The sequence below is a fragment of the Wolffia australiana genome, chromosome 9 (genome assembly GCF_029677425.1).
Source record: "Wolffia australiana isolate 7733 chromosome 9, ASM2967742v1".
NCBI classification, from domain to species: Eukaryota; Viridiplantae; Streptophyta; class Magnoliopsida; order Alismatales; family Araceae; genus Wolffia; species Wolffia australiana.
This window is the reverse complement of record NC_135843.1, coordinates 1556340-1570376: the sequence shown is the minus strand read 5'-3', so window position 1 is coordinate 1570376 and position 14037 is coordinate 1556340. Positions and strand designations below refer to the sequence as shown.

The 14037-nt window shown below is 37.9% G+C and overlaps 2 protein-coding genes across 3 annotated transcripts; one reads left to right on the top strand and one right to left on the bottom strand.

The window, feature by feature from the left end:
* Window positions 1–5078: 5078 nt before the first annotated feature.
* Window positions 5079–7913, top strand: LOC144707517 (homeobox leucine zipper protein). Its single transcript, XM_078580656.1, has 2 exons — window positions 5079–5450; window positions 7614–7913. The coding sequence occupies exons 1-2, from the start codon at window positions 5121–5123 to the stop codon at window positions 7824–7826; spliced, it is 543 nt and encodes a 180-aa protein (XP_078436782.1). The 5' UTR covers window positions 5079–5120; the 3' UTR covers window positions 7827–7913.
* A 108-nt stretch (window positions 7914–8021) lies between these two features.
* LOC144707516 (uncharacterized) lies at window positions 8022–12335 on the bottom strand. 2 transcript variants are annotated; one of them, XM_078580654.1, is made up of 7 exons: window positions 12196–12335; window positions 11442–11855; window positions 10079–10241; window positions 9556–9732; window positions 9363–9446; window positions 8749–8830; window positions 8022–8566 (listed from the first exon to the last, which is right to left on the bottom strand). In XM_078580654.1, exons 2-7 carry the CDS (start codon window positions 11789–11791, stop codon window positions 8148–8150), a joined length of 1275 nt encoding a protein of 424 aa, XP_078436780.1. In that variant the 5' UTR covers window positions 11792–11855; window positions 12196–12335; the 3' UTR covers window positions 8022–8147. The 2 variants fall into 2 exon arrangements, with proteins under 2 accessions (XP_078436780.1, XP_078436781.1); XM_078580655.1 differs by lacking the exon at window positions 12196–12335 and adding an exon at window positions 11942–12177.
* Between the last annotated feature and the right edge of the window lie 1702 nt (window positions 12336–14037).

Sequence of the window (14037 nt, the reverse complement as noted above, 5' to 3'; positions counted from 1 at the left end):
CTCCGAATTAAGAAATTACTTTAAACTCCTATTTTTCCAATAACTGTATCTTTTTCTATTTAAATTCATTTCTTCCTCGAATAAATTCCAAAAAATCAATAAAATGCTAGAAAAATCTTTAAAATCCAGCAATTCATCTGCACATTAATTAACATTAAAGTTAATTTTTAAAACTTCCCATTTTCATTTAAATAGAATTATTTCAAGCGTAAATAAATTCTATATAATTCATAAGGTAACAAAAAATTAGGGAAAAATCAGAATTCACTTGGAATAGTGATTAACATGTTAGTTTATCATAAAAACCCTAATTTAAAACTTTTAAATGGATAAAATTCTGCTAATTAATTGTATTACACAATGAATTTAGGGTGTTATTAGATATCACAAAGGAGGAGATAGACAGACTTGGGAGAAAGCATATCACCATTAATAGTTTTAAGGTTTAGATGGGTTCCTCTAGGTAACAAAATCATATGGGGAGTGGTTTTAGGTAGGTTAGGATAATGGTGAAGAGGATATATATAAATGTTTTGAAGTTAGATTTTGGTAGATCAAAAACAAGGGATTTTTTGCTCAGGAGTTGAAGAAGTATTAAACCCTTCCCTATTCAAGATTCCATTTCATGAAGGACCCGGGCACTCAAAGTAGGTTGGCAAATCATCACAGGAGGTGGAGGTGTTCCTATACTACTTTCACTCACTCTCATTAATCATACCCATAGAATTTCCAATCTTTGATTTTTCAACCCCCGAATCAGTTCACTAGTTATCCTTACTATTTAGGAAGTATCACACGTGGTATCTAAAATTAAGGTATAGGTAGCACTGTGAAAAGCTTATGATGCACTCAAGGAGTTTAACTTATCGACTCACTCTTTTTTTATCAAAGATGGAATGAATTTCTCAATATGGGGTTCTTAAAATCTATCTTTTTCACAAAAATAAATTTCTCCCAACGAAGAATGATGCATGAATGTAAAATAATTGTTTTAGAAAGTATCACATGAATTTACCCCTCAACTTAAAAAGTAAGCATGGTCCCTAATGCCTTGAGAAAACAAATCAAAATATATAAATCATGCATATTGAGAAGCAATCTTCTTATTCTTCATGCATCTTTTAAATTTATTTGTAGAAGTGGCGACCTAGTGCACACAAGGTCTCTATTATTTAAACATCTGCAACCACAAACAAAGAAACACGAACAAAAAAATGAAAAAAATATAAGTCTAATTTTTTTATTAATAGCATATGAAAGGAAAATCCTAAAGAAATAAATTTTATTGAAAAATGTTTTCATACGAAAAAGAATTCTGTAAAAAAATTTCAATAGCCATATGAATATATCACTCTAGTATTTTAGCCATTTTAGCCATACAAAAAAGAATTCTGTAAAAAATATTTTAATTTTGGTTTGAGGTTTATATCACTCCAAACTTCACATCGCTAATAGACTTGTGTTGGAGCAAGAGTCAGAACATATTTAGAGAATATAGCTTTAATGCTCAAAACCAACTCATTAGATAAACTATCAATGTAATTTAGATCATCATTCCATACAACATCAAAAATCATTTGACATTCATCTAATCAATCAATATAGTCTAATAACATGATATTTATATTTATTTCAAATAAATGCTTTTTCATGTCACTAAAATGGTAAGGCCATTGAGTATAACTAATATTAGGGTAGTGGTTGCAGCAAGCTCACTCACACTGAAGAGGTCTAGAAAGGTCGGGTCAGAGGAGAGAGAAGGGCTTGGTACAGAGCCATATCTGTCATGTTAATGTGGAGCTGATCCCCCACGAAGGAGGGATTTGGACGACGTAGGCGTGATCACCCACTCGTTGGAGGATCAAGAATGGCCGATGCTACGAACATGTAGCAGTGTAGCCGGCCCGGGAAAATAACTCTCTGGTTTAAGTGTCACCATCACACGGTCTCCCACGTCAAACACTCGGGATCGGCGATGTAAGTCAACACCGACCAGGTACGTCATTCCCCTTTGCTTGTCACTTATATTATGTCTTTAGGACTATTTTCGGCTACATTCCACTGCACTTGGCTTATATTAGGTGAGAGATTATATCTATCAAAGACTACGAATTGAGTGATTCGTTAGGTATGGGTTGAGTTTATATATTACGTGCGAGCACCAACAGAATCATTTTTTTCGACACCGTTGTCACCGTCATCGCTCTGACAAGGGTCAGAAGGCCAGTGTCACCGTCACCGGTCGCCCACCCCGGAGCTCAGAGCTCAGCGAATCCCCACAAATCAAGGCCAACACATACCTCCATCTAGGTCACGTCATCACGTAGTCACATATCCCATTAGGGATTTATCCATCAGATGACGTCACTAATGACATCTCACATCCTCTAGATAACCAAGCATCGCCTGGGTACCTGACCAGACGACGTCAATGACGACGTCCGATATTAAGGGGTCTCATCTTGACCACGCAATCACTTTAATTTTTTCATCCTATGAAGGATGGGTTGGAATCCCCCAATTAGATATTCATAAGTCATAATCAAATACAACTGTCCATCCACAATAGATCTTTGGTATTTGTGGTCAAAAGTTTATTTACACAACCGTGACATGAATCACCTGGATTAAGAATTTAGTATAACACTATTCAGGGATTTTTATGGATCAATTCAGTCAACTCTTTCTCCAAAAAGTACCCACTATCCGTCCTTATTTCTCCATACGAATGCTTATGGGACAGGTTATACTCATCATATGAGTGGGATTAGAAATTCCTATTCTATATGGATATTTTGATGTCCTTCTTGAGTATCCTTTCAATAGGAATGTTTAGAAAATGCATTGAAAAACTGGTGATCTTCATATAATGGTCTCATCATAATTCACTTGGGCATTGCATGTATTCACTCACTTTAGTTATAAGCATCACACATGCATTACAATTAATTTATAGGGCACATATATTCCCAACAAATATTACATAAGCCTAATGCCCTTGTATTTACATGTTTCGTCTTCATCACTACTATTTAGGTTAGATCCATATTTTCATTTCATCAAATCAATACCCATCATAATCACCATGTCGCTATTGTTTTGTATCCTACCATTACTAAACATAATTAAATATTTACATCCACTTATATATGCATACCTACTCACATATCTCAACCCTTATCGTCTTTCTCATGCCCTTCCTACCTTACTATTTCCGTCCTCTCTACGTCCTGCTTTGTTACTACCTAGTTTCACCTTTTCGACCATCATTTAAAGAATATTAAATTCATAATGATTGTTCCTGGTGGGAACAATATTTACTCCTCACTAACTAGCTATATTTAAATGAATAAAGGTTTTATAAATATTATTGATAAAACTCAAAAACCAAGGAAATGATTAGCCACCACAAGTTTGAGTTCAATGTGAGTATCAAAGATACCTCACAAAGTAAAAGATTTCATATTGCATTGCACAAGACATAGGATTACAAAACTACGTTATTGTACGCTGGAAAAAACCCCTAAGATTTTCAACTAAACAAATGTTGTTTTCTCACTCTTGAGGATAATTATTGTTATTTTCCTCAAATCTCCCTAGGAATTTACATAGACATATAATTTTTTATTCTGAACCTTTTTATTCCTCTTTTTCTGTGAAGGTTGTATATTTTAACTTCAAAGGGTTGTATAAATAGCTTGAAGGTTTATATTAACTTCCAAGTTGGGAACGACGAGTGTCATCCATCACATCATTAACTTAAGGGCGAATGGCGTGATGGTGATGGATGACGTTTGACTATGTAGTGTGGATGACTGATAACCTGATGAAACATTGGTGATAGATGAAAGGATGGTGACAAGGATCTCGGACGGGTGACGTGATGGGACAGTGTAGTGGATGATGGTTTTGGCAGATTGTCAAGTGATGAGAGAAGATAGACACAGAGAGAGGGATAGAGAGACACCTGTAAAGAATAATTTTGAATGACGACGACGGGACATGATGCAAGTATGACTGATTTTAACCTAGGGACATGTGATGGGACGGGAGAGGTGCCACTCCCTACTACCAAGTTTTCATCTTTCTCATATAGTTCCGGATCGTCTGGGACATGGGGGATGGATGGGAAGGGATGAAGATTGTCTCGTCCGACGTCTGGATATTTCAACTTCGTCCGAACCGTCCCGTCTAGGGATTCGTCCATTGAAGAAAAAATCGTCCACTTCCCGACTTTGCCAATTTTGTCGTCCAGAGAAAAACCGTCCCCTCCCTCGTCCTAGACGAAGAAAATCACGTTTTAAATTTTAATATACTTTTCTAAATTTTTTAGGGAAATATGGAGGAGAGAGAAAGCAGAGGGACATATACACGATTACTTCTAGGCAGCGTCAGTTTGTGCGGGCAGAAAAAGCAGGGACTTTGATGCAAAATGTCAAGGAATTCACTAAGCGATGCCACATGGCAATATCTCAACTGCCAGATGTGAATCTGAAGGATTTTCGTCCATCCCTTCCCGTCCATCGTCCAAGACCTCCAGACGGGACGGTTTTTTCGTCCAACGATAAGAAAACCATCCCGTCCATTCGTCCCGGGATGAATTTCCGTCCCGGTTTTCGTCCTATCTTGTAGACGGGACGATTTCTTCGTCTTGGGATGAAAAAACTGTCCTGTCCTGTCCCGTCCCTACACTTATAGTTCCGGATCGTCCCGTACATGGAAGATGGACGGGACGGAACAAAGATCGTCCTGTCCGACGTCCGGAATCAGTGCAGGGAAGCAGATGTGACAGTTTTTTTGTCCTTGTGGCCGAAAACCATCCCGTCCATGCGTCCCGGGATGGATTTCCATCCCGGTTTTCATCCAATCTCGAGGACAGGACACTTTTTTCATCCTGGGACGAAAAAACCATCCCGTCCTCGTCCCTGCACTATATCTGGGTTTGTGAAGTTCCGGACCTTGCTTTTAGACTGGTGCTTTTATAGACTGGTGTTTGTGAAGTTTTTTTCACCAAAAGAGCCAAAAAAAAAAAAAAACTGGGTTTTATTTCTTTAGATAGTGGCTCTGAGAAAATTCAATATTTGATCGTTTCCTTCTGTAAATTAGGGTTCTTGGTCGCAATGACACGGCGAAGAAGGCGCCATGAGCTCGAGCAAGACGACATTCCTACCAAGAGGCAGCGCGGCGGGCGTAGAACTGAAGTAGAACCCAGCAATAATTCTAACTCTGTATTTTCCGAATCGGCTGAAGTCTTGGTGAGTAATCTGCCGCCGGAATGTACTGTTCTTGAGCTCAAATCTCGGATGGAGATGTTCGGACCCGTTGCGAGGATTCGGATCGATAGCGGCCAGGGGATTGGGTATGTGAAGTTCAGAACCTTAGAACACGCCCAATCCGCCGTTGATGCTGCTGGTAATCCTCGTCTTGGCGTAGAAATTGGGTCTCAGAAGGTATGTAATTCTCGTTTATTTGTCTGTTCTTGTAGGAATTTTTTGTTGGTTTGATGAAAGTCTTCAACTGTGTTGGTTGGAAATTATTTCTAGGGTGTTTTTTCTTGTAGTTTAAGTCTCGGTGCAGGACTTTTGATCGGATTATATGCAGAACAATCTTAGTTAAACTGTTTTTTACGAGTTTTTCCGGTAATTAAATTTGATGCGCAGGGATTTGACGGGGTGTTATTGTTAAGATTTTGATCGGATTATATGCAGGGTATTCATAGTTGAACTCTTTTACGGATTTTTTTTTCATTACTGAAATTCAATGCGCAGGGCTCTCTCTTTATATAGGTTGTTTTATTGTTATGATTTTGATCCGATTATATGCAGGGTATTCATAGTTGAACTCTTTTACGGATTTTTTTTCATTAATTAAATTCAATGCGCAGGGCTCTCTCTTTATATGGGTTGTTTTATTGTTGCGATTTTGATCCGATTATATGCAGGGTATTCATAGTTGGACTCTTTTACGGATTTTTTTTCATTAATTAAATTCAATGCGCAGGGCTCTCTCTTTATATGGGTTGTTTTATTGTTGTGATTTTGATCCGATTATATGCAGGGTATTCATAGTTGAACTCTTTTACGGATTTTTTTTCATTAATTAAATTCAATGCGCAGGGGTCTCTCTTTATATGGGTTGTTTTATTGTTGTGATTTTGATCCGATTATATGCAGGGTATTCATAGTTGAACTCTTTTACGGATTTTTTTTCATTAATTAAATTCAATGCGCAGGGCTCTCTCTGTATATGGGTTGTTTTATTGTTGTGATTTTGATCCGATTATATGCAGGGTATTCATAGTTGAACTCTTTTACGGATTTTTTTTCATTAATTAAATTCAATGCGCAGGGGTCTCTCTTTATATGGGTTGTTTTATTGTTGTGATTTTGATCGGATTATATGCAGGGTATTCATAGTTGAACTCTTTTACGGATTTTTTTTCATTAATTAAATTCAATGCGCAGGGCTCTCTCTTTATATGGGTTGTTTTATTGTTGTGATTTTGATCCGATTATATGCAGGGTATTCATAGTTGAACTCTTTTACGGATTTTTTTTCATTAATTAAATTCAATGCGCAGGGCTCTCTCTTTATATGGGTTGTTTTATTGTTATGATTTTGATCGGATTATATGCGGGGAAATCATAGCCAAACAATATTTATGAGTTTTTTCCATTAATTAAATTCGATGCTCAGGGCTTTCTTTATATGGTTAAGGGTTGTATTTTTCATTGACGAATGATTTTTCACACATAATGTATGTTAAATGTTATTTCTCCTCTTGCTTGTGATTTTTAGCTTAAATTCCCAAGAAATTTCAGCTTAAGTTGCCCTAACTCTGGCTGCCAATCTGCCTCTGGATGGAATTTATTTTTTTGTATCATATCAAAAAATTTAGTCAGTTGGGGAAAAATATTTAAATGGTTGTAAAAATCTCAGCTTTCTTTATTATCTAATTTGTTACAAAGGCAGTAAAGATTTGATGTTTCTATGTAAAAAATTCCATCCTTGATGAATTTCTTTCTAGTGAGAAAGGGCTTTTGAGAGGAAGAGAGAGAGAAGTAAAAGTTATGTACTTGATCAAGATGTGATTTATTTAACCATTTAACTATTTAAATGATGAGTAAGCCTGATATTTCTTTCCTGTCCTCCATGTAAAAGACCAAAAGGTCCCTGATGGGGTGAAATGGAAGAGAAGATAGGTGGAGATGTGATGAAATGACTGAAATATCCTTTAGAGGACTCACAAACTCTGACATCCATTATTGCAAGTTCTTTATTGCTCTTGGGAAAAAAAAAACAACTTGCACCAAACTTGGGAAGACAAGATTCAGAAACTTTCCTCTATTCTGGTCTGCAAAATAGTTGAGAAATTTATCCTTGAAATATAGTGGATAAACACTATTCCCGCTCCGAGAAAAATAATCAGAAAGTTCAATTCGCATGATATGATTGATTAAGTCTCATGCTGAGAAGAAAACAATATTATTTTTTTTAATTTTTGTTTCAGAAGTCTCAGACTCCAAAGTCTTCTTTCCAGTTTTATCTACTCTGTTGCAAAAACATCGTTAAACCCGCTTCTTCATCGTGTTCTTTGATGTGCTTGTTTTCAGGTCCAAGTACGTCTGGACAGCGATGCGGCACCCGAGTTGCCGCCTACGTTGCCTGTTTCTCGACAGTCGAAACTCGTGAGCCCGGAGCTGCCTCTTCGAAGACGAGGACGGGTGAATAGGCTGCTCATCGAGGGCAGGTTGAACTTTGGCAATAGTGAGTCAAATACAAACCACAGTGGTAGGCAAATTGTTGGCTATGATGACATTCTCTAAGCCCAACTTCACTCCTCACTTTCTTTTATCTTTTACAACACTAAATGGAATGAATTCCTTTCTCTATATTATTGATTTTTGATTCAATGATATAAACGTTCTCATATATTTTTTAAGCTAAAGAGTTTCATCAGACTTAGATAAATGTAAGGAAATTTACAAGATTAGCTCTCCAGTTTGTATAATTCGAAGCAGATTTATTATCCTCGAATTTATTTCACACCTCTATGAATAAAAACATATTACAGAACGTACAGCAAAAATGAACATTGATCTACCAGCAGTAATATTGACAGAAACATATACACATTTTTTAGAATATTACCTTCTCGCTAACCTTCTGGCAACCCCAAGCACCAGAGCTTTCCCAATAACTCCAGTTTGCACTCCACAAACGACGGCGACGGCGCCACCGACGGCAACCCACTTCCAATCAATACCGTGTCGTTTTATCGTCACCGAAGCCGCCAAATCGGTGCCGTCAACGTTGGTGGCGATGAATGGAGCTGAAATTGGTATCTTTGTGGTGTAGTGGGCCAGCTGGGCACTTCTTGACAAGGTCAGTTCATTCTTTCTATTAATTTGGTAGGATCTCAAGCCAGATTGGAGCTTCTTTACTGCTCCCCACATGCCGTGGCGTACCCCGATCTTCGCCACGTCTTTCGGAATTCCCATATCTTCGTAGTGGACGAGAGTGACTTCGCAGGCGCCGGCGTTGCCGTCTTGTTTAGACGAGGGAACTGCATTGGAGCCACCGTGCAGCGAAACAGTTATTTTTGATTCATGTTTCCCATTAAGATAGGATAAATTTCAGTTTATTTATAAAATTTAAGTGATAATGACTGATCCTATTTTCTATATTTATCCTGGTTTAAGAGATAATGATTGATAACTACAATTACTTGAAAAACAAAGTGCTTACCAGCCCTGACTCGCCAGCTTGAGAAATAAAGATCCACACGCCGAGGCTTATCCTTTTTCTGGAGCCATGGATATTCAATTCCCTGGAATCAAGATAATGAAAGGGCATAAATTAGAACACCTCCTGAATCAAGGATGATCTTTGTCGTCACAACAAATGGTGTTATATTTCAGTGGAATCCCAACCAAGATACCATCAGCTAATGAGAAGAAAAACATGGCATAAATTCCAATTTATGAGTACAAGCCAAACTAGAACTCTCACTCTGTCTACATAAATAACAAGTATACTCATTTGTTTTTCGCCCAATTCAATCACACTAATCCTGATTAATCCAGATCTTGCCTAAAACAGTTGATAACATGACAAAAGTGAGGCTCAATAATCAGCATCCTAGATCCGTAAATCAAATGCTTATTTGAAATTTCCAATGCAGATTTTTTTTTCCAGACTGTTGTAAACTAGTTAAACTGAATTCTGCAATACAAGTTGAAAGATCAGGTTTAGGATGCAGTCTCATCTCTGGCATGCTAACGATTAAAATATATAAGAAAAGAAAATGTCTACCAACCAGTTGAAGCTAGATAGACCCATTGTGTTATAGAACAGCATACCTTTGTAACACAGTAGTAGGCATCTCCCGATTCCCATATTCTTCGCCCTATGATGTATTCTCTATCGCTACAAAAGAACGGAAACTGCAAACAAGCATAAAATATCATTTAATGATCAAACAAAGTCGGTGATCTTCAGCATATTTTTATTTTTTCATAACATTTAAACAATGAATAAAACTCTTCCACATGCCTTTTTTATCCAGTGAACAACTGATATTCCTGTGCAAGGAAACTCCTTTAGAAGCTCAAAATGTGAAAGCATGTGATCCCACTTAAGTCGAAAGTCGTCGTCCCAGAAAAAATCACGAACTAATTCAGGATTGGCATCCTCGAAAACTGTTCGGCTGCGGTAAACCACAGGCCCACCCTGAAGAATAAGATCAAAAACAGAAAAGATTAAGCACATTGTAACCAAGAAAAATATGTATGCCCACTTAGATGCACATATATGGTATTAAGATGTTAACAATAAGTATGTCTAAACCAAATGCAAAGAGGGGATGGAAAAAATAAAAAATAAAAAATAAGTATGTCTAAACTCTCCTTTTGTAAGACGAACAGTGCTGCAAATAAATGACTTGAACACTCAGTCTCTCAAAAGTGGATGATTACTCATTTTGATAAAATTTGAGAAAAATACAGCATTAGTTCATTTAGTAGTAAACAAGAATACCATACGCCAGAGTTATGAGAAACTTAAGATGTATTATTACCTCTGGTTCATAACGCCATGCCTGGTAAGTCATGTTAGGAGTTGTGCGCTCCATCATATGATGCCAAACTGCCGCTCCATTATTATTGTCTAGAAGAAGCAAAAAGTGATCCAAGTCTTTCTCCGTTACTGAATCTCTCAATTGCTCTGATTCACTACCGCAGCTGCAGAAATCTCAAATCATGGAAAGATAATTAAAACTTTGAAAGGGGCACTCAAATGCGAATTCTTTGGTCAGAGAACAAGCTCAAAGAATACAACACATTCGGAAAAGAAGAGTATGAAAGAAATTAAACAATCAAAAGATAGTAATTTTCCATCGCCTCCTTTTTAAAGCAAAAGATTGTAATTTTCACTTAGAGATTTGGATTTATCAGGGAGCTCCTACGGGATACTACTGGAGGGAAAAGGCAAATATGAAGAGGTTTGCATAGAAAATGTATATTCTGAACAAGTAAAGAACTGGTATCCGTTCCTTTCAGCTAGCTTTTCCTTCCACCGGGCTACCTTTCAATGAACTCGTGATAGGCACAGGTAACTAAACATGATTGAAACAGAATTTCAGGATAGGCAATTACAGGTAACTCTATTTCTTTTCGTCATTTCATAGGAGATGCACAAGGAACAAGCACATATCATATTCATTATTGCTCATTTTGTCTTGAAAAATATTCATTATTTCTCATGAAACCATGCATTCCCAAAAGAATATTGAAATATATTATACTTCTTTCCATAATCAAATTCCATTTTTTCTTTCAAAAAAAAATCAAATTCCATTTTGAAGAAAAAGTAAGCGAGCACAACCTGATGGACAATACTTCCATAATCATACCAAACATGACTCAAAAGATGCAAGGAAAGGCAATCATGATGAATCTTTTCCCCATAAATATTCAAAGAACAGAAAAAAAATAGGATACTGATACAATGTCAAAAGGAGACCTATCAAAACACAGGATTCAAACGATGAAAGCAAAGGAAGTCGGAAGAGACAGGAAATAACTAACTTGAGTCATATTTTGATGCATATCCATGAATCTTAAATGAAAAGATAAAATGTTCAGAAGAGATGGCGCCAAGTATTTGGCCCTTGAAACATAGATTGGAGTATCACGGACCCTCAAGGTCAACTACTAGAAAAGATACTGCACGTGCTAATATTAAACAAATGATGACCCTATAACAAAAAGGTAACGGAGATTGAAGATCTTTCAAAATGACTACAGAAAACTTTGATTAATCGTAAGAAATAGAATAAACATAAAACTGATCTTTGAGACTAAGAAACTTAACTCCAAATTCATGAGAATTAAAGAGAAAACTTGCTTGAAAACAAAAATATCTATAACAAGTGTAATTACCTTTCCTCTTGGATCTCTGCTGAAGGTACAATCTCTGATCCAGCCGGCACATCGGAGATCACCAAAATTGCAGAGGAAGACTCCTCTTTTCTCTTGAATTTGGCCCAAAAACTTCGGCAGAGAGAAAAAGCAGACAGTGCAGTGAAGGCAAGCCATAGCCGGTGAGCTCCAAAGCCTAAAGGCAAAGACCAAAGCCAAGCAAAGCGAACACGACTGCCGAGGCCGAGGAAGACAAGGCCGGCCCATCTTGGCCGCCAGGACCAGCCAATGACAAGTCCTATCATGACTGCCAACCAGACCAACACCACGCAGAGAAGAACATCCATCACCAGCTCCATACTCATCTCCATTCTTCGATCGGCTCAAAATTGAAGTAAAAAAATGCAGTCACTTTGACCACTCCACCAGTTGAATCTGTGCATCCAATAATGGAAAATTATCAAAAATCAAGGATCTGGATCATAAAAAACGAAATAATATGGAGATAATCACCAACCCACCATCCATAAGCCGAAAATCAACGATCTTGGCCATCGGGAAAGCAATAATTTAGGAGAAAATCACTACTTCACCGTCTACTAGAGCGAAAATCAACGATCTTGGCCATCGGGAAAGCAATAATTTAGGAGAAAATCACTACTTCACCGTCTACTAGAGCGAAAATCAGCGATCTGAGTCATTGAAAACGCGAAAATTTGTAGAAAAATCGCTGGTAAATGTGGAAGGCAATAGAACAATGAAGGACACGGAATACCTGGAATTGGCGCAGTCCGATGAAGGCAATTGGACGGCGGAACAGTAGCTGCAGGATCATTGGAGGTCGTCTAGGTCGGCCTTCGACCAATCACACCTCACCAAGTGACGGTCTTCGGTACTCTGCATTGCACATAAGCCCCTCAAAACCACAAAACTTGAAGCCAACTCCTCGTTTAAGCAAATTTTCTCTTCGAGAACGAAAAACGTTGTCGCTTTCACGATTTTCACCAATAGAATATGCGCCGATCGACAAGCGAATCAATCACGCGAAAATCAGCGAAAATCAGCGAAAATCAACGATCACGAACCTGCCGACGCGGCCAATCGATCCGTTTAACACCATCGAAAACGGAAAAATTAGGGGAAAAATTGAGAATTAATGTGGAATGCAAGACTAGAAATTACGACAATGAATAAGATTAAATTGGAGGAATTACTGATCTGGAGAAGAGGAGGAAAATCATTGGAGGCCGTCAAGGTCGCCATGGCTAGCCCCACCTGCCGTTTGACCAATTATCCTTGAACACGTGCCAATCTTGTATTTATAGCTGCTTTTCATGGTACTAAGCCCTGAAAAACTATATAAATTTAACTGTGCACCTTATTTAATAAAAAAATATTCTCACTAACTATACAAGATTCTTGTGCAGAACGTGTATTGTCTAGGACAGTGAATCGTCCTCGTCCTCGTCCATCGTCCATCGTCCCGTCATCCCATCGTCTGTCGTCCGTCCTCCCGTCATCTGTCATCCCCTCGTCCGTCGTCCGTCATCCCATCGTCGTCCCATCGTTATTTAATAAAACTAGACGAGTTTAAGTATGCATGTCATTTAATAAAAAATGCCTCCGCTAACTATACAAGATGCTTGTGTAGAGTGTGTACTGTCCAGAACAGTGTATCGTCCTCGTCGTCGTCCATAGCCCGTCGTCATGTCATCCATCGCCTGGTTGTCATTTTGCAAAACTAGACGAGTTTAAGTATGCATGTCATTTAATAAAAAATGCCTCCGCTAACTATACAAGATGCTTGTGTAGAGTGTGTATTGTCCAGGAAAGTGCATCGTCCTCGTCCTCGCCATCATAAGTCGTCCGTCGTCCGTTTTCACATCCTTATTGCACTTAGCCCTTTAAAACTATACAAGTTTAAGCAAGCACCTCATTTTATAAAAAATGCCTCCACTGACTATATCAGATGTTTGTCTAAAGTGTGCATTGTCCAGGACAAGGGATTATCATCATCCTTGTCCTCATCATTGTCTATTGTCTTGTCTTTATGTTGTCCATGAAAAGAGGATGGGGAACGTTTTGGTAGATTTTTTTTTAAATAGACTTGAATTTATAGCTACTTTTTAATTAAACATAGCCCTTTAAAACTAGCCAAGTTTGAGTATGCAACTCATCTAGTAAAAATTGGCCCCACTAATTGTTGTGAACTCAGTCTATGTGGGTCCCATGTAGTGGGAAAACCCTACTTATGAACACGGTAGAACGTTTTATGTTCACGTGAAAACCCTATTTATGTAGAACATTTTTTGATTGTGATGGAAAAATTACAGTTCTCCCGCCGCCTCCTTTTCTCCTCCTCTTTCTCCCTCTTCCTTGTTCTTCCTTCTTCGTTTCCTTCTGTCCAGGATCTTAAGTTGCTATCTTCTTCTCATTCTTCTACATTCTTCTCCATTCTTTATCTCCTCTTACTTCCTCTCCACACAACATGGTATCAGAGCTAGATCGACTCAAGCAGCCAACAATGCAAGCTCTTCTGGTGGATCTTGTCGACTGCACGAAAATGGTTTGCAGCTTCTTGTCTGTCTGCTATTAACAAGTACAAATAGCAGATTGT